At 39.8% G+C, this 24,049-nt stretch overlaps 1 protein-coding gene across 12 annotated transcripts in view; it reads right to left on the bottom strand.

Annotated features, from left to right (window-relative positions):
- Nf1 (neurofibromin 1) overlaps window positions 1-24,049 on the bottom strand; it is a 256,805-nt gene that overhangs the window by 7,379 nt on the left and 225,377 nt on the right. For 9 of the 12 annotated variants that reach the window (XM_028866918.2, XM_028866921.2, XM_028866919.2 and 6 more), the window contains 12 exons: window positions 23,354-23,455; window positions 21,958-22,098; window positions 19,442-19,568; window positions 17,837-17,968; window positions 16,825-16,960; window positions 13,743-13,900; window positions 9,285-9,407; window positions 8,239-8,366; window positions 7,814-7,914; window positions 5,056-5,198; window positions 4,669-4,715; window positions 3,174-3,390 (listed from right to left, as the gene is read on the bottom strand). In XM_028866918.2, coding sequence (XP_028722751.1) covers window positions 3,174-3,390; window positions 4,669-4,715; window positions 5,056-5,198; window positions 7,814-7,914; window positions 8,239-8,366; window positions 9,285-9,407; window positions 13,743-13,900; window positions 16,825-16,960; window positions 17,837-17,968; window positions 19,442-19,568; window positions 21,958-22,098; window positions 23,354-23,455 — 1,555 coding nt within the window. Of the gene's footprint in view, window positions 1-3,173; window positions 3,391-4,668; window positions 4,716-5,055; window positions 5,199-7,813; window positions 7,915-8,238; window positions 8,367-9,284; window positions 9,408-13,742; window positions 13,901-16,824; window positions 16,961-17,836; window positions 17,969-19,441; window positions 19,569-21,957; window positions 22,099-23,353; window positions 23,456-24,049 lie in introns of those variants that run through there. The other 3 variants (XM_028866927.2, XM_028866929.2, XM_028866928.2) reach the window with 3 other exon arrangements.

Genomic DNA, 24,049 nt, shown 5'->3' with positions numbered 1-24,049 from the left:
TTCAATTTCCAGCACCCACATGGCAGCTCACAACCCTTTATAACTTCAGGTCTGGAGGGTCCCATGCCTTCTTTTGGTCTGCTCAGGAAATGCACACATATGATGCATATACATACATAAGATAAAACATTCATATACACTCTAAAAAATTGTAAAAGAAAACTCTTTAAATGTGTGAGAGTATGGAATGCACACTTACAAAATAAGTGTTCACAGCTGGGTGTGGTGGCACACACCTGTAGTCCTAACACTTCAGAGGCCGAAGCAAGAGGACGGCCAAGAGATTAAGGCAGGGAAAAGGGTGTTCAAATGTTTCCTGAATAATGTAAAAATTGATGACACTATACTAGAATACACATCCGATTTGAATGCTTTGGAAATGGGTGTATTCAACTACTTCTCAGGAAGTATTAAGCACACATAGTTCTGTTTATTTATTTATATTTTTTAAAGCTAGGGTCTCACTCTGTAGCCCATGTTGGACTCAAATTCAAAGTGATTCTCTTGCCTGGGATTCCAGATATGAGCCACTATACCCTTCTTTTTATGGTGAGGATTAAACCTAGGACCTTATACTACTGAGCTCCATTCTCAACCTTTATCTGGACCTTCCTACTGTACTCATTCTGATACCTAAAGAGGATGTAGGCGGAGGACTTGGAATGAAATAGTTATGAAGATTCAACATACAGCCAGGCACACATCTTTAATCCCAGTACTTAGAAGGCAGAGGTAGGTGCATCTCTTTGAGTTGAAGCTAGCCTAGTCTACATAGTGAGTTCCAGGCCAGCCAGGGCTACATACTGAGTGAGACCATGCTCACCTCCCTCCTCCCACCCCTGAAAAAAAGATCAACATGACTTTCATAGAAGCTTCTTTGCTTATCAGTTGGGCTAAAGTAAGGGAGTCTGCGAGACTGCACCACAAGTCACACATTAGGAGCATGGACCGAAACTATGGCAGCGTCTCAAAGCCCAGCATGCACAACAACCATCCATCCTCATCAGGAGTCTGACCGGCTCTGTGCTTGGGGTTTCACGTAGGCATGGAAGGCTCAAGTACCTACTCTCAACTGATACTGATGCTGGGGTGGGTCACACTTGTCCCAGACAACAAGTGATGGGGCAAACACACTGGTTATGGGGGAACTGGGCAGACTACGGAAAGAGAAAAGGATCACCTGATCGGTAAGTAAATTCAGAAAGCAAGTTTAAGAACTGAATATGGCTGGGGGTGTGGAGTGGTGGCGCATGCCTTTAATCCCAGTACTTGGGGAGGCAGAGGCAGGCAGATCTCTTATGAGTTCAAGGCCAGCCTGGACTAAAGAGTTGAGTTTCAGGGCAGCCAGAGCTACATAGAGGAACCTTGTCTCAAAAAACAAAACAAGAATTGAATATAATTTTTTGCAAAATATTTATGATATGGGTTGGGTATTATACCTTGCCTGATTCTTTAGAATCTTCAAAACGACCATGTACATGGCAATGTTTATGCAACACTGTGACAACTATTTACAGAGATTCTATTTATAGATCATGAACATCACAGAATAGTTATGGTCTGACTTGTGTAATGAAAATGCATGCTAACAGCTAACATTTACACAAACTATGTACACTACTTCAAAGAATTTCCTTACACTGAGATGTATCACACATGACCTTTTCAGATAATGGAAGTCGAGTAACTTAAGTAAGGAATCCTTTTTAAACATTTTAACTCACTTAGAAGAAAATCTTTTCAATAGAGCACATGATCCACACATCAGCTTTTCACCGTTACCCACTGTCTTCACAACTCACACAACAGTGTTGATGTTCTGTAGTGAGCACTATCTTAGGGTCAAGCAGAGCTGTATGAAGCCATTCCTTCAGACAATAACTGGGCTTGGAGTCGGGCAGATGCCATTTCGGCCACCTTTTTTCTTTCAGTACCTCAGGGCTCTTAGCTGTAACTACTCAGTGTATTGACCTCTAAATTTTATTATCTATGATTGCATACACTTTCAATCCTGGCACTGGGAGGCAAAGCAGGTGGATCTCTGTGACTTTAGGCCAGCCTGGTCTACATAAGAGTTCTAGGCCAGCTGGGGCTATAAAGTGAAACCTTGTCTCAAAATACAAATAAAAATAAAGTTTCACTGGTCTGCTTTGCCCATTTGATCAATCCAACAGTGACTATCGTAGGATTATAAAGGTGAGTTTTAAGATTTCTTTTTCTTGGGGGGATAGAGAGATGGCTCAGAGGTTAAGAGCACTGACTGCTCTTCCAGAGGTCCTGAGTTCAATTCCCAGCAACCACATGGTGGCTCACAACCATCTGTAATGAGATCTGGTGCCTTCTTCTGGCCTACAGTCATACATGCTGTATATATAAATAAATAAATCTTAAAAAAAAAAAAGATTTCTTTTTCCTCTGTGCGTACGCATGTGCACAGGTGTAGTATTGTTTCTCAAATCTACCTTTCTGTGAAACAGAGTCTCACTGCCTTGGAAAGAACCAAGTAGGCTAGGCTAGCTGGTTAGTCAGCCCCAGGGATTCTCTTGCCTCTGCCTCCTGGGTGCTGGGATTACAAGTATGTTCCACCACAAGTAGCTTTTTAAATTGTGGGTTCTAGGGATTAAACTCAGGTCCTTGGGCTCTCAAGGGAAGCATTCTACCAACCTAGTTATCTCTGCAGCTCCAAGATGTTATTATTATTATTTTTTTTTGGTAAGGACTTTTTTTTGGGGGTCTGGTCATCCTAATCCCAGATCTTCAGGCTAGCCTATGGTTTATGGGTAGCTGACATTGCTACCAGCAATAAAGAGGGGTGACAACTAGACTTTCTATGTGTGTGTTTTATAGTATGCTGCACCAGAGACATAGAAGTACTTAGGGTAATGTTAGTCTATCTGATAAAAGAACTACTGCTCTGTTCATTTATAGGTAATGTAGCTCAGTTTGTGCTTTTGGTCCAAACGTATGTGGATACTAAACATCACTACACATTTCCTTCTCTTTTATACAACTTGTTGGAAAGCAGACAGCTCTGATGAGTAACAACATTCAGTTACATAGTAAAGAAATGTAGAGTGAACGTCAAGAGAAAAAGGAGCAAAATCTGCTATAATCTGACCACAAGGGAGTTCCTTTCCATTGCTCAAAGTCACATAAAGATCACATTTACTGACCTGGGGAATGCTGGGAAGTTGCAAGTGAGGTCATGGAATTAGAGAGGTTAAGGTTGGCAGTGATACTAAGCTGGCTCTGCAGTGCAGGAGGGTAAGGAGATGTGGGTGTCAGGAGGGACTCCTCACTGGCTTCTTCATCAATTCCAGGCAAGTACGTGTCAATCAAGGCATCAAGAAACTTAACAATAAGCTCAGCATAGTCTGGGATTTGTGTTTGCTGTAATGGAAAATAGGACATTATTTTAGCTCCATTTTTAAAAAATTCCCTCTGAAGCCAAAAAAGGTTAACTGATATCTGGGGCTTAATTTTGCTTTCTTCCTTTGTTTGTATTCTAGATCATTAAAGAGGGGGGACTAGAGTAGTATTTAGCGACAACTATGGAACTTACAGCTTGAAATTTTATTTAGCTTCTCCTAAAAGCTTCCAGATGAACCTGCAATTTCTGAAAGCCATGCCCAGACAGAGGGTTTGAATAAACAGACAATGTAGTCCTCAGCAATGATGTCTAGCCAGTTTCCCAAAGCAGAGAAAATAGGCAGAGCATCATCATGCCAGCTGCTACTCAGATCCCCCCAGCAAGACATGGAGGGGCTCAGCGGGTAACAACCATCTACCTGTTAAAAATTTCTGCATGACACACTTCTGTGACTTCAGGCCCATCTTTTTAATAACAACCTGTGCATATCAACAGATATTACAAAATAAATTCAATCTAACTCTTGAAAGTGGAACAAGGTATAGATAGCTCCTCTTGATTTAACACTCTGGTATATAGGACACTGTGTGTGTATGTGTGGGGGGGTTGGGATAGGGTAGAAGTCCTGCCTTCAAGGAATTTCAATTATTTTAAAAGAGACCACCTACAAAAAAATTAAATACAAATTCATACAATACACCAACAAATGCTAGTCAAAGAAAATGAACAGCAAAAAACAAACTCAATATAATGGTTGAAGGTAAAAATGTGTCCCCAGGTAGATTTTAACAGGCATCATATTCTTTGCTAGTCCTAAGACAGTGTGTGAGTTACTGCCACCTATAGAGGTCTACAGCAGTGGCTCTCCACCTTCCTAATGCTGTGACCTTTGAATACAGCTCCTCATGCTGTGGTGACCCCTCAACTATAAAATTAGTTCATTGCTACTTCATAACTGTAATTTTGCTACTGCTATGAATTGTAATGTAAATATCTGATGTCACCCCAAAGCAGTCACAACCACAGGTTGAGAACCACTAGTCTACAGGCAGACAAGTTTTATAAAGGCTTATCACACCCTTCTGAGAAGTCAAGCCTAACTTCAGTATTTTAAAATAAAAATTAATTTATATCAACATATTTAAAAGTATTGCCTCTTTTGGAAAAATCTTTCTAAAACAATGTGTTATTTTGAGATGGTACCTTGGTTTGAGGACAGCGTGTGTTCTCAAACAGGCTCACAAATATAGCTAAAGACTCTGGCTTATCAAAAATTAGAGAAAAATATTTTTTCTTACCTTTGAAAAGGGTCCTGCAAACCGCCATAAGCCATTGAAACCAAAACCTGTAAAACATCAAATGCTACTCTTACAACAAGCAAGGCAGCTTTAAATAGTAATGGAAATTAGGCTGTATAGTCGACAGAATGAATCTATGTATATGTTTAAGACATTTTACAATGAGTGTCAAAGATGACTGAAATCTCCTTAAAATAGGCTTAGCATTTTAATAACGTGGTCAAGCAGTTATCTTACTGAACATATAACTACGAGTCAGAAAATGGCATGAAGGGAGAGAAGCATGAAGGACGAGCCTGTCCCTTATAGAGAATGCTAGTCAGTGCTTCCACAACAGGGCCGCAGGTGCAGGCTCATCAAGCATCCTCTCCTGGTATACTTAATTACTTTGCAGGTAAGATGTTTGGTACTGTGGAGGGGATTCCTCATGGTACACCACACTCTGCACAATTCCATGGATTGGATTTAACAAATTTGGATCTTGGCACAATGACAAGAGGGTATTGATCTTAGAGTCCAACAAATTGTGCCTAAAAAAAAAAGTAAACAGAGGAACATTAAATAAAAAGATTTACTGGAAAGCATAATATATATTCCTTAGAACAACGTGGCAAAACTGAAGACAAGTGCTTTTAAGTTTCTGGTGCTTTTCTCCAGTGTCTAGTGAAGGAGTGTGTGTGTGAGAGCCCGGGTACTGCCTCCATTTGTGAGGTCATCAGGGAAAACACAGTGAAAGCAAACAACCAGCCACTACCACACAGCCGTGTCAAACGACACAGTGTTTTCAAGATAGGCCCGGTTCAGTTCGCTCGGTAGCACACTCTATACCCTCCATATCCTCTGCTGTCTGCTTCTATGCACTTAGGGTTAAAATCAAATGTAATATTAACTAGTGCCAAATCAGACTCAATTTTGCTAAAAAAAAAAAAAAAAAAAAAAAAAAGCACAACTGGTTGGGAAGGGGTAGAATGTGGAATCTTACAAAGAAACCATTTCCAAATCAGCTGTAATCTACTATAAAAAAAAGAACAAAACACCTAGATACGTGAAATTCAGAAACTTTGAAATGAGATTAAACAACAAATGTTGGATGCTCAATAAGCTACACTGATGTGCTCAGGTTATAAACTAAAGTGTGCCTATAGTGTCTTTAGTTGTTGGACATAAATTGTTTCAAAATGTCCAAACCCAGGGTCATTCTATTTCCCCTTTCATAGGCATGGGATTCTTCCAAGATTTTTATCCCAGCTATGAAACCACTACCATCCACTGTAATGTGCAAACCATAAAAATACTCTTCAGGGAACTGCTCTAGTCCACACCTAACCCATGACCAACTTCTCTAATTCTTACCTCCTAAACGCAATTTCAATTCTACCTCTCCTTATATCCCAGATACTGGCTTTTTGGATAGTCTCCTTATTAAAATCTTTCTGAATCTACTGTTTCTTCCAACTCATTCTTGACAAAATAGCCAGAGTATATTTCCATAGCAACTTATTACCAATTAAAGATCTCCCAACAGCTTTGCACTGTACAAAGGGATATAACTCAGTATTTAACAATAGCACACACAAAGGCTTTCACCAGGTCCATGCCCTATGTCCATCTTGAACTTCACCTTCAACTCCCTATTGTTCTGCATTCCACACAAAGGCCTTCTCAAAGCTTTGTTTATTTGCCAACAACTTTCTGTCATATCTATCAGCTGACATATCCACGAAGAAAGACTCCCAACTGAAGAGTTGTTTCCATCAGAATGGTCTATCTAGGGAACATTTTCCAGATTGCTAACTGATGTAGAGGGCCCAGCCCACTGTGGATTGTGCTAGCTCTGGGCATGTGGGCCTGGGATGTATAAGAAAGGTAACTGAGCAAGCCAGCAGACAGCATTCTTCCATGGTTTCTCTATTAGTTCCTGCCCTGGAACTAATTGCTTCCCTCAAAGATTAGATTCTAACTCATAAGGTGAAATAAAACCTTTCTTCACCAAGGTGCTGTCCTTTTCTTTTTTCAAAATTTGTTTTATGTGTATGAGTGCTTTGCCTACATGTATGTCTATGTACCACATGAGAGCCTGGTGTCCACAGAGGCCAGAAGGTATCAAATTCCCTGGAACTGGAGTTATAGACAGTTGTGAGACACCATGTGGGTGCTGGGAGCCAAACCAGCATCCTTTGGAAGAGCGGCCATGCTTTTAACTGCTGAGCCATCTCTCCAGTCCCTCCCACAAGCTGTTCTGGTCAGTGTTTTATCGCAGCAACAGAAATCAAACTAGAGCAAACCCTTGGAAGTTCGAGTGTGGGGAGTGGAGCCAGCCCTAGATAAGAGGTCCTTCTGTTTTCACTCCGCTGTGACTAAAGGAGGCAGGGCCGGCAAGACGTCTCAGCAGACGAAGGTGAGAGCTGTCAAGGGTGAGGGCCGGAGTCTGACCTCCAGGACCCACATGGTGGAGGAAGAGTGCCGACCCTGCAAAGTTGTCCTTTGACCTCCACATGGGTGCCATAGTAGACACGCATGTGTGCACTAAAACAAGTAAAATAGTTAAAAGGAATGATTTGGACACCCGCCCCCCAAAGAAAACTAAGCAGGCTGGTTTAAATATAGCAATCTAACAGCTTGCTCTTGAGGAACTGTACAGTATTCAGTAAGATAACTGACTAAAGTAAATCAGTAAGATTAGGGGAAAAAACAGAAATTTAGCCACTATTAAAGTATTGATTTTAAAAAAGATTTATTTTTCTTTTCAATCATGTGTATGCATGTGTGTTTGTGTGTGGGTATGTGAATGCATGTTCAGTGTCCTCTAAGGCCAGAAGAGGGTGCTGGGAATGGAACTCAGGTCCTCTGCAAAACCAGTACACCTCCTACCTACTGAGCTATCTCTTCAGCCCCACAATAGTGGCTTTTGTTTTGGGTGCTGGGGTCAACCCTGGCCCTTGTGTATGCTAAGCATGTGTTCTTCTATGGAGCTGTAGTCCCAAAGCCTAAACCATTAATCATCTCTCTCTGGTTAAAAGCGCTGGCTCCCTTCCCCACTCTGCAGATGGCAGACCTCACTGAGAAATACACTTCCCACACCTTTACAGAGCCCCTGCCACAAAGACAGACACAGAGGTAGCTACAAACAACAGGAGATACTTACACAACAGGAAACACTCTGGGAAACACGACACTGGCCTCTGCTAGGTATTCATAAAGAATTCGTTGATCAAATTCATCTGTAGTGTATTTTACCAGTGTAGCCTGCCAAGATGCAAAAAAGTCAACATGTTGTGACTGAATCTTTCTATGTTGTGAAATGAAAACATCTTCCTTTCGTATTTGTAATGCTTAAGGGCCTGTTAAGAGCAGACTGGAGTAAGAATTGAGGGGGAACCCCTCAAAAGGGACAGCCCTGCAGGAGCAGTGGCAAATTCAGGAGGCAGAGGCAGACAGATCCCTGTGAGTTCAAGGACAGTCCAGTCTGCACAATGAGTTCCAAGACAGTTAGGGCTGTATAGTGAGACTCTGCCTTGAAAATAAATAAGTAAATCAACAGACAGACAGACAAGGGTGGGAGTTCCTTACCAGAACAGTAAGAAGCAGTGCTTGGATCTTTGGGTCAGTAAGTACTTCTTCATCCAGAAGAACATTTGATTCAGACACTGAGACTTTCCGTAAATGTGGGTGCTGCTGTGAGGAAATCCTTTGGGTTTCTGCAGTAGGATATAGATTAATGTAAGTAGTCATATTGATAGAGTATCTATAGTTACTTTACTCAACATATTTTAATGTTACATCTTAAATTCAACAGTTCTTTAAATAAGTTCTTTAAATAAGACATCTTAATTATCAGAATAACTATCAGTTACTATGCACTAACATAACAATCAGCTAGTGATTGGCAGTGCTGTACTATCACATATATAAAACTTTTTCTGAGGCATGGTCCCATTACGTAGCCCTGGCTGGCCTGGAAGTGTCTATGGAGATGAGTCTTCAAACTCATGGAGATCCGCCTGCCTCTCCTCCAAGTGTAGCCCAGGCAGACCTCAAATTTGTTTTTTGTTTTTGTTTTTGTTTAGTTTTGTTTTGTGAGACAGGGTTTCTCTATGTAGCACTGGCTGTCCTGGAACTCACTATGTAGATCAGGCTGGCCTCAAACCCGGAGATCCACCTGCCTCTGCCTCCTGAGTATTGGGATTAAAGGTGTGCCCCACTACCACCTGAATCAGACCTCAAATTTGTGATCCTCCTGCCTCTGCCCCTTCAACATATTTCACTGGCCAATTTCTTTTAGAGATATAGAGAGCTTATCTTTGGAACAAGAGTACATGTTTCTGCCTAGTGGTGGTGGCACACGTCTTTAATCCCAGCACTTGGGAGGCAGAGGCAGGCTGATCTCTGTGAGTTTGAGGCCAGCCTGGTCTACAGAGTGAGTTCCAGGACAGCCAGGACTGTTACACAGAGAAACCTGTCTTGAAAAACAAAAAACCAAACCAAACAAACAAATAAAAGAGTACATGTTTGTATATTGTGCTCTAAACATCCTAATGACTGCTGGAATGAATGTGCCTTCCAGTACTCTTCACTGTTTGCACTGATCTAGATTACTTATCAGCTTTGTTTCTCACCCATTTCATAATCAGTTTCTGCCACTCTTCTCATTTTGGGGGGTGTTGTGATCCCTGATTCCATTTCTTGTCTTTTAGGAGCCTTTGTGTCTGATATCAAGTGATCAAAACTTTTTCTTGTTCCTATAAACAGAAGTTATAAAAGTTCATTAACCACAGTGTCTACAAATAGTAATATTCTAGTAATTTAAGCTTTCACTTAAGGGTCCAAAACAAGCTGAAAACATTCCTTTTCAAGGGCTGGCCAACAGCTTTCCAGGAAAGGAGGATCTTTACTGGTCTAAAGAGCTTCAGATTATATCTACTATCCTGAGGGTAAACTAGACTCTACCAAGAAGAGCAAATATTGGTAACAAAGACAGAGTAGATTTTGGTCAGTGGAAGCAATAGAAAAACCTGAACAGCCTCTTCATGGAGATTAATCTGGTTGTCAAGAAATAGTCACTATGGATTTACAATTTCCATAACAAGTAAAAATTAAAGTTTGACATTAATTGTTCAAGATATGCATGCTCAGAAGTACTAAAAATTAGATATACAAGGAGACACTTCAAAAGTGCAAGCAATTGGGCAATGGTGGTGCACGCCTTTAATCCCAGCTCTCGGGAGGCAGAGGCAGGCGGATTTCTGTGAGTTCGAGGCCAGCCTGGGCTACCAAGTGAGTTCCAGGAAAGGCACAAAGCTACACAGAGAAACCCTGTCTTGGAAAAAAAAAAAAAAAAAAACAAAAGTGCAAGCAATCCTGTCTCACACTTGGCCTTGAGCTCCCCAATTATGTATACTGGTATTTAAATGTCTTCCTCTTATTTAAAGTACAAGTATTTATACCACATTATGTGGAATTGATCTATCTTTGCTCTTTACACTCAGAGAATGTCTCTTGGTGCAGTTTAAGAAACAGTGTGGGGCTGAGTGTGTAGCTCAGTGGTGGAGTACTTGTCTAGCAAGTGTAGGACCTTGGTTTAATGCCCGAAACACACACACAGGAAAAGACAAAAGTTTGTGATGCATACCTTAAATGAATTCATTTTAAAAGCCAAACTTGAAGCCATTACAAAATCTGACAAGTGATTATTTGACAAATACAATATTCTGACTTCATGTACTAAGACTAATAAATAACCACAAATCACAAATATCAAGGCCAACTCATCTAGAAGAATCTAGTCCAGTCTCTTCCTTTTGTGCAAACGGAAGAAGCCATGACTGGTTAACTGGTTAGCCTGAGGTCACACTGCTAAGGATCCTGCAGGGACCAGGCTACAAACTCCACTTTTCCTGAAACCCATTCGTGCTTTCTAAAATGCCTGCAGTTAGTCACTCTACTGATTTTGGCCTGCTTTTTCTTTTCTTTTACTTATGCTTGCTCCTGGGTGATTTCCTTCTCTTCCTACAGCTCAATTATTTAACTCTTCAAATATTTATCAGTTTGCTTCTGTTTGTTTTTTGAGACAGAATCTCTCTATTGTGTAGCTCTGGTTGTCTCTGAACATTCTATGTAGACCAGGCTAGCTTTGAACTCACAGAGTTCCCAATTGCTGGAATTAAAGGTGTACTGGCTTTTATCAGTTCTTTAAGGTGAACACCAAAACATCTTTCTTTTGGTTTGAATATATGATGCACTGCTGCTCTCCATGGCTGCCCAATGTGCAGCAGGAAAGCAGGCCTCTTGCTCCTTAGTGCCCACCAGGCTCTGGTGACCATCATTCTATCCTTAACACTTATGGGAACCATATTTTACCTTTCATGTGAGTGACATCACGTGGGACTTGTTTTTGTGCCTGGCTTATTTAACACAGCAATCTCTAACTCTACCCATGTTGTCACAAAATGACAGTATTTCATACTTATGGCTATTATTTGTAGATCTGAATTTAAAACTATGCTTCTTTATCTATTCATTATCAGCTGGACAGTGATGTTGTTCTGTTTTCTTTGCTGTTGTAAAGAGTCCTGCAATTCACACAGAATGCAGCTATCTCTTCAACACACTGATTTGATTTCCTTTGAAGAGATATCCAGTAGTGGAGAAGGTAGTTCCAGCCAGTCAGGTAAGTGCTGTTTAATTTCTATTTTACTTCTCAACAGGCCCGCTACATGGCCGTGCTAGCCTGAAGCATGTTCTGTGGCCTAGGCTGGCCCCTGCTTGTGCTCCTTCCTCCTCCACTGCAGAAGAGTCAGGGGCAGCACAATCATGCCAGACTGAAGCCAGAAACCTAGGCCATCATTTACAGTTTTCTCTCTTCCCACCCAATTCATCATCAGTGAGGCATGAACTCTTTTCTTCATTCTCCTTTGAAAATACACCTCACACTGGACTCTATTTTTTCAAAGGTTCTGCCTTAGCGTGAGCTGGCACTGTTTTTTTTTTTTTTTTTTTTTTTTTTTTTTTTTTTTTTTTTCTCTTAGACTGCAGAATCAATCTTATAAATGGTCCCCTTGAAAAAGACCTTTCTCCACACTGCTATCAGGAAAATGCCCCCCCAATACATTTTGTTCCTTAATTCAAGGTCTCTCTGTTGGATGTGTGATATGATACATCTCTCATCATGGCAGGCTCTTTGTTGTTGTGTGAGACAGTATCTCTCTACAAAGCCCTGGCTGTTCTGTAATTCAGTGTAGACTAGGCTGGCCTCACAGACGTGCACCCCTGCCTCCAAGTGCTGGGATTCAAACTGAGCCAGCAGGCCCAGCCACAGCAGAGATTTCAGGGCCATGCTGCCCTTCTCCAGCCTCATTTTCCGTGGACTTTCCTCTAACACTGGTCTACCGCCAGGCGCCCTCCCACTCTCTTCAGCCGCCACACTTCCTCTCTTGAACGCACGCCTCTCATCAGTCTGCCTGGCTACTGTGTATTCCATCTTACATCTGCTCAAATTTTACCTCTTAATTTCCTAAGATTCTTTGTTTCTTCATCGAAATATTATCAGTTTAATGTCATCTGACATATACTATTGTTATCAGCTGATTTTAAGTCATAGCTAACAAAGAATAATCCCTTCTTTGAAGGACAGAGACCCTATCCTTTCTACCTAGAACACAGTTTGAAGGAATTTAATAGCACATTTTCTCTGAGGTTAATTTTTCACTTACAACTTCCTTGGTATAAAAATCCATAATTACAAAACACAAAGTAACCAGGAAACTCCTGCCATTACTGATGACAAAAGATTAACAGAAAGGAACTCAAATAGAAGGTGACAGATCTATGTAACAATGACTGACATTTGTTACTTCTCCTTTTAACATTTACTGGAAGGTTATTTGTGTTATCCTTTGTTGTCTGCTCACCAATTTCCTTATGAACACAAATGTTTTCACAATATTATCTCAAGATACTAAGTATGTTTGCATGGGTAACTGAAATCCACATTCACATTCATGATCACTGACTATACACTCCACTAGATCTAAGTGACAAGGAAAATGGCGGCCAGTAAAAAGCAAACACTGCCTCCCACTTGCTCTGTGGGTCAGTGAAGGTTCTCTTTCAGGAATTCACTTCTCAGTTACCGGACAGGAGAGAACTTGCACTGTACATCCACTTCCCATAGGAATGTTCATAGACCTGAGCAACATTAACTGTTAAGAATCACGGCTGGCAAGAGGGCTCGGTAGGTAAAGGCGCTTGTCTTAGGGTCTGATAGCCTGACTTCAATGCTCAGAATACCTAGGTGGAAGGAGAGATCTCACAACACAAGGCTGTCCTCTCCTCTCCACCTGTGTCTGCACACACAAACATGAATTTCTAAAAGGGCTAGCCTCTTATTAATTAAAAAAGTATCTTGCTTTTTTGTTGTTTCAAAGAAAATATGGTTGACTGTTTTCAGATCTTAGTGATATGTTCTGTTTCCAAAATGACAATTTGGGGAAAGTTACCCTTATAGATCCCTAGTACATCAATGCTTCCCTTCTGCTAGGTATCTAGTGACTCTTATACTGTCTGCTGCTCAAAAAAATCAAAAGCCACAATACTTAAAAATAGAACACTAAAAACACAGAAATAAAAACCAAATTAAAAGCCATCCTAAAGTTTCATTCTCAAAGATACAGCTAATTTATCAAAATCAAACTCCCTTATAAAAGCCATACAAGGGCTGGGGAGATGGCTCAATAGTTAAAAGTACTTGCCACTCTTCCAGAGGACGCCGGTTCAGTTCCCAGCAAGCACAGGAAGCTCACAAATGTCTGTAACTTCAGTTCCAAGAAATATGATACTCTTCTGGCAACTATGGGCACCAGGCACATATGTGGTACACACCCATACAAATGCAGGCAAAACACTCACACACATTAAGTAAATAAATAAAATTAAAGTCACAAAAGATTTTGTTACATCATAATAGTAAACGCTGGCAATCTAAATAGTTTCAAAATAATTCCAAGAGAGAAAGTAGCTAAACCATTTTTCACAGTAACAATCATGTAAAAATTTATACAAAATTAAGATAAACTAACCAAGCAATTTCTTTGTGTTGGCTTGAGAAGGCTGCCCCATGTCCAAGCTCATGGATTTCCTGGCTCGGGGACTGGTCTGGCCTACCGATGGGTAGGTAGCTGCAAGGTATCCTTCTGAACCTTTGGGAGAGGACCATGGCTGGTTCTCCTTTAGTGTCCTGAGAGATTTAAACAATTTAGAAGAAGTAATTAACAAGAAGATGACAAATATAACCACTGTTCACTCATTCCTAAAGCTATCCTATTTCCTAATGATGGCAATAATAAATTAATTTGAAAACTGCACAACTCCCACTACACCCCCCCCCCCCACACACACACAGGGTTTCTCTGTGTAGTTTTGGTGCCTGTCCTGGATCTCTCTCTGTAGACCAGGCTGGCCCGGAACTCAGATATCTGCTTGGCTCTGCCTCCCGAGTGCTGGGATTAAACTTGTTTTAATCCTTCTGCCTTAGTTTCCAGAATGTTAGCATTACAGATATGTATCATTACAGCTGGCTCTTAGTTGTACAGACAACTCCTAATGTATCCCCAGAAGTATCAATGTTACATAGGAAGAGCTATATACTGCATAGTTTTGTTAATTTTTTCCCTCTGCAGTACAGGGATTGAATCCTGAACCTCACATATGCATGGCAAGTGTTCTAAACCCTAAATTACTTCTATATTGATTGATTGATTGAGCTAGGGTTTCAGGCTGGCCTGGAACTCACTATGAAGCCAAGGATGACACTAAACTTCTGGTCTTCCCAAGTGCTGAGGTGACAGGTGTTTGCTACCACAGTCAGTATTCTGCAGTACTGGCGACTGAACTCGGCTTTATGCATATTAGAAAAGAATTCTCTACTAACTGAGCTACATCTCTAGCCTCTATTTTGTTTGTTTTTGAAACATGGACTTATGTAGCCAAGGCTGGCCTCAAACTCTCTACATAGCTAAGGATGACCTTGAATTCTGATCCTCCTGCCTATAGGGACTGACAGGCATTTGCCACCACATATGGCAACAAACTTTTCAATTTAACAAATAAAAATTGTCTATTTCTACTGTGTGCAACATGTTTTAAAAAATGTACACACATAGAATGCCTAAAATATGCTAACTTAGGACATGTATTACCCTATATATTTGTCATTTATTGTGGTGAGAACACTTAACATCTTTTACCTTAGCACTTTTCAAATATATAATAAATACATGTCATTAATTGATGTTGAATAATAGATCTATTGAATTTACTGCATTGAATCTTATTCTTTTCTTTCTTTCCTTCCTTCCTTTTTTCCCTTCTGGTTTTTTCGAGACAGGGTTTCTCTGTGTAACAGTCCTGGCTGTCCTCGAATTCACTGAGATCTACCTGCTTCTGTCTCTGGGATTAAAGGCATGTATCACCACCACCCAGCTTGCATTGAATTTTATAATCATGGAAAATAAAAGTCTAAATAAGCAATTGTATTATTGCATCATTTAAATATCGGTAATATTGCCGGGCAGTGGTGGTGCACCCTTTAATCCCAGCACTTGGGAAGCAGAGCCAGGCGGATCTCTGTGAGTTCGAGGCCAGCCTGGGCTACAGAGTGAGATCCAGAACAGGCACCAAAACTACAAAGAGAAACCCTGTCTTGAAAAACAAAAACAAACAAACAAACAAACAAACAAACAAACCAAAAAAAAAAAAACCCCAGCAATATTAAGTTTGAGAATTAAGCTTTCCCAAATACAGGCAACTAAGTTACTTTTTCCTTTGCATAACTAAAAGAAGGGGTGAAGAAATAAACTCATGGGAATGACTAAGAAATAAGGCTACTAAACACTGTGTCTATCAGGAAAACTTGCATGCATTGTTGAAGTCTCAGTCAAGTGATGAGAAGGTCTTCTTACAATGAAAAAGGAAGGTCTTAGTAAGTTTAATGACATGACCTCTCAAAGATTACTTTCCTATGTTCAACACTGTATCCAAACATTAAAGATATTTTTGTTTAATCCACATTATAGAATAATCCCCCAAAGATAGCAGTTATACTGGGGAATAAAAAACCTATACAAAGCCACGTATAATAGTAGACATAATTTTATGATTCTATCATATAAACCTATATTACAGAAGTTGGGTGTGGTGGTGAATGCCTTTAATCCCAGCACTTGGGGGAGGCAGATCTCTGTGAGTTCAAGGTCAGCCTACTCTACATACTGAGTTCCAGACCAGTCAGGGACACATAGCCAGACCTTGTATCAAAGTAACAACAGTAAAACTACACTATAGAAAGGTTTTTAATGTTAATGACATTTGTACAGTGCTTGCAAATGTTTTTATCAATCTATATCACCTTTAAAAAAGATTTTATTTACTTCATGTGTATGTGAGTTTTGCCTGTATGTATATTTGCCATGTGTGTGCCCCACAGTGGTCAAAAGAGGGTGTCAGATCCTCTGGAACTTCAGCTACAGATGGCTGTGAGCAACCATTTGGGTTCTGGGAACTGAACCCAGGTCCTCCACAAGAATACAAGTGCTGGACTGGAGAGATGGCTCAGAGGTTAAGAGCACTGGCTGTTCTTCCAGAGGTCCTGAGTTCAATTCCCAGCAACCACATGGTGGCTCACAACCATATGTAATGAGATCTGGTGTCCTCTTTTGGCCTGCAGTGACAAATGTAGGCAGAACACCGTTTATGCAATAAACAAATAAATCTAAAAGATGAAAAAAAAATACAAGTGTTTTAAACCACTGAGTCAACTCTTCTGCCCCATATAACTTAGTTTTTAGACATGCAATGATTTCAGGTTAGTTTTTTCTCCAGGTCCTTTTCTGCAACCAAACCTTTCAAGATGGTATTTCTTCATTATTCAAGTGTCTGTGTTTAATGAGGTGAACTAATGATACTATCAGAACAGACTAGAATAACTTTAATACTGCCCATATAAACTAGCGTGCATCTGTAGAGGAGCTTTTACTTCTACACCTGATAGACCATCCTGAGTTGCCACTCTGCCCCCTTCTAGATTACTTTGTTGCTAGTCTCTATCGTGTGAAAATTGAAGGCTGACTATAATTATGTGATTATGATACCATGTCCACATACCTATAGCTAGGGTCACCATGATGAATAGGATATGTATCCATAGGAACATTTTCCATTGAAATATCAGTAAGAAGAAGGGACTTCCTATGCTTGAGGCTACAGCGACTTCGAACCTCTTCAGACACTGTGAGTAGAGCTAATAGAAAAAGGAAAAGCACATAAAAAACACTGTGAAAAACACGTGTGACCTACAACAGGATTCATTTCTTCCAAACTTAAGAGGTTATTACTATTACATGTACACATAAAAAGCCTTGGAGACTGTGAGACTGAAGTGTATAAACACACAGGATAGACTTATCCTCAAGAGTTTACAGTCTGCATAAACTGAAACACACAAAGAAATTTGATAAACACCTTACTGTCTCAAGCACTTGATCGCCTATTTGGTTTCAATAATCACAAAAAGCAGGCAGAGCATGTATCTGAAATGCACTGATAAAAATATTCTGGGATGTAAAATAGTTTGTTCAAGGCTGTATGCTTGAAACAAAGTAATTGGCAAAAAATGGAAGTTTGCTAAAATGAGAATAGCATCTTCCATCAAACCACATCAAACTATACTGTTTGAGTAGAATGCAGTAAATACTAGATAAGACAGAGTTATACAGTTCAGTGAATGGTGGTGACGGGACAGGCACCCAGGTAAAATAGCACAAAGAATGAATACTAAAGAGGCAGGAAGCCCAGTAGGAGACAGCAAGCAGACTGGTTTGAAATAGCCTGTCCATTTGGAAAGATATGCTCATGAAAAAGAGATGCTCATGAAATTTAGATCGAGGATAGAAAAGAGGGTGTGAAGGCCTGGGATGATAGGCTGAGGCAATTCAATTTTAGGACATTTCAGATATTCTTTTATAATCAAAAATGTTTTGGCAAAACTGAATAAACTGTGAATGCTCTATTTGGCCAAAGATCTAGCTGCAAACACCCAAAGCTAGGCATGGGTATCTTTTGGTGATCCTAAGACAATGATACAGTTAGACTAGTTTTGTCAATTTTGTGCTTTTACCTGCTAAGTAAGCCACACTCTGTGTATTCACCTCAAATTTGTCACAATTTCTATGTTTGTTAACAAGAGTTAGTAGTGTATGCAAAATTCTGACTGTTCTTGCAACAATGGCAGGTGAAGGATGCCTGTACCCTATAAAAAGAAAACAAATAACAAGTTAACTTAGTCCATGAACAAATGCTTGAGCTCTTATGCTGTGACAAATAACTCTACCACAAAAGGAGAATTCCTGCCTCCAAGAATAGCCATTTGTGAAGGTCAAACATGAAAATGTGAAGTTAATTATACATAAGATTACGTATCCCACACGTGTAGAAGAGGCTGTTCCCTGGAACCCTAAAGGAGAGGGCATTAGAAAAGATGATGGCATTATTGATTTTTCATTTCCTAAAGAAGCACAGAGGTTAGAAATAAACACAAACAAAACTAAGCATTAGCATTCCCCTTGAGATTTCATTTGACGTAAGGGCTCTACTACTTCAAAAGTGTTTCACGAGGCTGGAGCAACGGCTCAGCAGTTAAGAGCACTGGCTGCTCTTACAGAGGGTCAGAGTTTGGCTCAGAAGACCCACAGACTGGCTCACAATCACCTATACTTTCAGTTCCAGGGGTCCAGTATGTCTTCTGGCCACCTCAGGTAACAAACTTTCAGGTGTTATACATACATGCACAAAGGCAAAACACTCATACACATAAAATAAAAATAAATCTTTAAAAATTATTTTTTCTTTTTCTTTTTTCTTCTTCTTCTTTTTTTTTTTTTTTTTTTTTGTCTTTTGATTTTTGAGACAGGGTCTCACTATGTAGCTCTGAACTAGGCTGGCCTTGAACTCAAGAGATCTACCTGGTTCTGTCTCCCAGTTGCTGGGATTAAAGGTGTGGACCATCATGCCTAGCTTAACACTTATTTATTTATTTATTTATTTATTATTTATTTAATAGAAAACTGCCCACCTTAATAGAGCATGGCTATGGAGCTATGAAGTTGGCAATGAGCAGCTAAAACTAGGTAAGAAAGTGACTTAGCTCTAGTCTATCGGAGATGGTTGGCTATCAAAACAGCAATGAAATCTGCAAGAGAGAGCAATACCAGAATGGTACACAGTACATAGTACTATGAGTACTTGTACACAGTACAAGAGTGCTGATAGAGAACATGCTAGAAACAAGTCGAAGAGTACCTACGATCCTATCTGAATATCAATGCACACTAAACTGGAAATTCCTTTTAATCCTTGGCAATGTTGGAGATTGAACCCAACCTTGGACAAGGGTTAATCCCTAAGCCTTTTGTGATTAAATCTGTACAATAACATTCTGTAATGTACATATATGAAATAACACAAATATTCAGTGTACTGTTAATCAATAACACAGTAATTAAGTGCTCAGTATTTAGGAATTTTACTTTCTCTTTTAAGATCTGATATGAAAATTAGGTTCTAGTTAAATACTAATTCAAACAACTCATGCAGATATACTTTTCATTTTAGAGTAAAACATATAGGTTAGATTACATCAATTTATCTCAGTAATCAATTCCTTTTAGTTATTTCTGGCTTCTCAATACTACTTCATGAAACGCCCTGACAAAGGAATCTTTACCTTTTAAGAGGTGTCCAACTAGTGCAAAGTTAAAGTTAGAGTTAAAGTTGAGTCCGACAAAGTGATCCATTTGCTTGCAGTGCCACTCCAGAGGATTGCGGATCGCCATAAAGACTTCTTCCGGACTCTATTAAAAACAACCAGGGGTATACAGTTGATGGAGTTCACGCAGAAATGTCTTTTTTCATTTTCCAGGACTAGAACCCCAAGTCTACTGAGCTATCTATATTCCTGGCTCAGACACTTTGTTTAAAAATAGGAACCCCTACAAAAATATTTAGGGTACTATAAATGTAAGATAGTCTAAAAGATAAGTAGTAAGATAGTGGAAAACTCAAATTGCTTTGATTTAACAACAATGATTTGTGTGTGGTGTGGTGTGTGTGTGTGTGTGTGTGTGTGTGTGTGTGTGTGTGTGTGTGTTGGGGTGTGCTAGGGATAGAACCCAGGGCCTCGTGTATGCTAGGCAAGCACTCTATCACTGAGCTACATCTGCAGGTCCACAATATACAATTTTGAGGTACTGTTTTATTTATTTTTTTGATGTTGGTTTTTGGAAATGGAATCCCATCTATCCCAGGCTGGCCTTGAACCTGCTATGTAGCAAAGGCTGGCTAACATCTTCTGTTTATACCTCTCAAGTGCTAAGACTATAATCATCAGCCAAAATGCCCAGCTACTTTTGACTGATAATTGCTATCAAACTCACACAGAGACTCACTATGTTGCCTATGTAGGTTTAAAACTTCTGCTTTAACCTCTCAAGTAGCAGGACCTAGAGGCATGCACTATTACTCTGACTCTACCATCCCAGAAAATATTCTGGTGACCTCAATAAAGCTTTATTAACTCTGATTTCTAGTACTTTGAAGCCCTGGCATCAAGGTTTAGTCCCTCCTATGATGTTCCAGAAGTGAAAATGTCAAGGCAGGAGCTGACGGCTCAGTAGTTAAGGGTGCTTGCTGCCAAGTTGGATCACCTGAGTTCTAGCCTTGGAAGCCACATGGTAGGAGAGATGGCTCCCACAAGTTGTCCTCTGACCTCCACAAATACTGTGACATGCACTTACCCCAACAAACACGTAAGCACATGTGAAAGAAAGAAAATGGCAAGACAGCTGCTTTAAAGATATGTATTTTATTTGTAAATATTCCAAGTACAAATAGCCAATAGCTAGCCACTACTGGAACCCACCATTATCTTCAGACAACTCCAGAGTAGAACAATACAGTGAGTAAAGAACTAGCTCAGAACCAGACACATTCCAGGACCTACGTCTTCACTCCCTCCCCTTCTGTGACGAGGTCTGACTGATCAACTTCAAGGTGTCTCCTACCTCTCACTTTGTTCCCACACTTCCCAGACCTCCAGCTCTTCTGGGTCTATACCACACTATATGCACTGAACAAGTACTGCAGACCAGGCATCTTCATACTTGGGTCATGCTGTTTCCCCACAGCTCAGTTCATTTCATTTCAAGGACATTTCAAACACAAATGTATGCACATGTACACACACATTCTCTTTTCAAAACAATCTTCTCTTTTCTCTTAGGCTCTTTCCATTTTTCTCCAAAACAAACGTATAATTTTGCACTGGCTTGAAACAATATTTTTCATTTATTTAGTGCACACATGCTTCTACTATGTCACTATGTAAGTCCTGGGAACTGAAGTCAGGTTGTCAGGCTCAGTGGTAAGTACCTCACCTTGCTAAGCCACATCCCTAGCCAATTTTATACTGTTTAATTTTATCCTCTATACTCTGAGCCAAAATTCAACCTCTTATCTAGGTTAATAAATGTGAAGGAGGCCACTAATGATATACTTTAAAGTGAGATTAGGCAAAGGGGGGAAGAAAACTAATAAAATTAAGTATCCAAAACTTCTCTTTATATTCTCCAACTTCCTTATCTGTTACTAATTGTACAGATTTTTATGAAGTATAATTTTTCAATAAAAATAAGCTTTATTATTGAATAATAATATAGTCTCATACATATATATTAGGGACAGAGAATGAAAATCAGCAATAATGAATGCACAGAGCTTGGTGTGATAGCTACTATTACTTCTCAGTACTACTTTAAAATTAAGAAAAATTATATTTACTTATTTTATGTTCGTTAAGTGTTTTGCTTCCATGTATGGATGTGTGCAGTGCCCAAAGAGGCCACAAAGGGCAATGAATTTCTGGGGCTGGAATTAGAGATGGTTGTGAGCCATCAGTGGATGCTGGGAAGAACAGTCAGTGCTCCCAACTGCTGAGCCATCTTTCCAGCCCTACTTATTACTATTCTAATCACTAAGAGCAGGGCATATTGTTCTTGGCTATTTCTATATTGGAACTATGGATTAAGTAGTTTTTAGTGACCTACTAAGGAACTATACTTACAATAAGATGCATTAAATTCATGTTTAGATTATGGGTCACTTTCAATTTCTAAAGAACTCTAGAAGAGAAGGAAAAGAAGACTCACTGTGAGCAATGCAGAACTCAGAGGAATGCCTACTCACCTTATCATTGAATATCCGGAGACTATCTAAGGTGTGCAGGTTTTGTTCCAGAAGTGCAGTGCCTGCTGAATACAAGTTGACTTCATCCAACTGCAGCACAGCCACAGCAACCCAGAAGAGGGCTTTGTGCAGTGGGGAGTCCTGGCCAAGGAGACACTCCAGGTTAGTGTGGCAAACCAAACAATCATCTCTTCCTGCATTCTGCAGCATCAACAAAGCAGGTTACCTCACCTAATTTCTGGGTTTTCTCTCCTTTGGGGAACATGAATAGACTGATTCACTTGGTCCCCTCCATGTGTCTAATGAAAAATACTATCAACTAGGCTTAGGGCCTGAGCTTCCTCTGGGATCCCCTCCAATTCTGGATGCCACATCTAGTCTCCAGGGTTTGCTGACGCTTCTGCAGTGGTCACTGACACCAGACAGTTCATCTGCAGGCTGCCCTTCCTCCAGCCTGCACTCCTTCCTTCCCTGATCTACTGTGCACTCGGGGCCACCTGTGTCCTGCAGTTTCCAAACTCCTTTCTGAAGACTATTGAATAGCAGATTAATTCTATTCAATCTTTACAATTTTCTCTATTGACTCTCTGCTAGAATGGTCTATCCACAACTCCACTGTCCTACTTATTTCTTGTTCTAGTTAGACTCTACCCTTTCAACTTTTCATTCTTACTAGTATAAACTCTTATTCACTCATATATATTCCATCTCTCCCTTATTCCCTTCCCTGTCTCTTGGTAGAGATGAACCCAGGGTCTTGTATATGCTAAGCAAGTGCTCTATCTTTGATTGCACCTCTAGCCCAGCATACAAACTCTTCTTTTTTTTTTTTAATTTAATTTTATTTTATTTTACACATACAAACTCTTCTGATGAGCAGGTATACTTCTGTTGGTTTTATATCTCTCTAGAGTGATGCTCATTAACACACTAAGTAGTACTTTACTGACTTTATCCGTCCCCTTCTCAACATCCACTCCCGTCCCAGATACAGGACACCTTTACTAACTTGGTTTGGTATATCTCTAAGCACTACCAGATACACAGAAGATCCTCAACAAATACTTTATTAGTCTCTCACTCTTCCTCTCTCCCTCTCCTTCTCCCCTAATCCTTCCTTTCTCTTTGAGACAAGTATTCTCTAGGTAGCTCTGGCTGTCCTCATGCTCACAGAGACTGACCTGCCTTTACTTCATGGGTGCTGGGACTAAAGGTGTGGGCCACCATGCTAGGCCAATCCACCTTATTTTCTAACTCTACGACAAGAGACTCACTTTGACTATAATTTCTTCTTTATAATCTCTTTTTAATCACCTCATTTTCTAAACTTTGTACAAGAAAAGAACACAGTAACAATACCCAAAAAGAATAAATTTATGCTCTATGCAATAATTACCTTATTAAGAAGTGGCTGTAATTTTGTTAGTGCTATTACTGTAGCTTCTATCAGAACTTGACTGTTGTAAGTATCAGGTCCTTTTAAGCAACTCTCAAGTGCCTTTTAGGAAAACAGAAATCTTTATTTCACTTTTCATTGAAATAAAACATCAGTTCCTATAATAAAGCTCAGATTTAGCTGAGAAACATTTAGGTATTTGACAAGTAGTTTATGTGACAAACAATTTCTAATAATAGTGAACACTGTACAATTGGTTTTTTATTTTAAAAGTATTTCTATATTACATGCTAATAAGAAGTGCATTATTATATTAATTATGAATTATGTAGCTTTACATAAGGTTATAAGGCTTTAAAAACTGAGACTATTGAGTGTACATGATTAGAAATGAGCCAACATTTTTTTAAAAAAGATTTTTCTTTTTTTTGTAATTTTGAGACAGGTTCCCTCTATTATGTAGCGCTGGCTGTCCTGGAACTCACTATGCAGACCAGGTTGGCCTCAAATTCACATAAATCCACCTGCCTCTGTATCCAGAGTGCTGGGGTTAAAGGCGTGCATCACCACGTTGAACTTAAAGGGTTAAAGGCTGCATCACCACATTGAACTTAAAGGTATTTTCTTAGACAAGATTTCATCACTTCAAAGAATTACAGTAAGGAAAAATTGTTTTAAAATATAGATTTAATTGAA

Source organism: Peromyscus leucopus, chromosome 8b (assembly GCF_004664715.2).
Source record: "Peromyscus leucopus breed LL Stock chromosome 8b, UCI_PerLeu_2.1, whole genome shotgun sequence".
In the NCBI taxonomy this organism is placed as follows: Eukaryota; Metazoa; Chordata; class Mammalia; order Rodentia; family Cricetidae; genus Peromyscus; species Peromyscus leucopus.
This window is presented reverse-complemented; position numbering and strand designations above follow the sequence as displayed.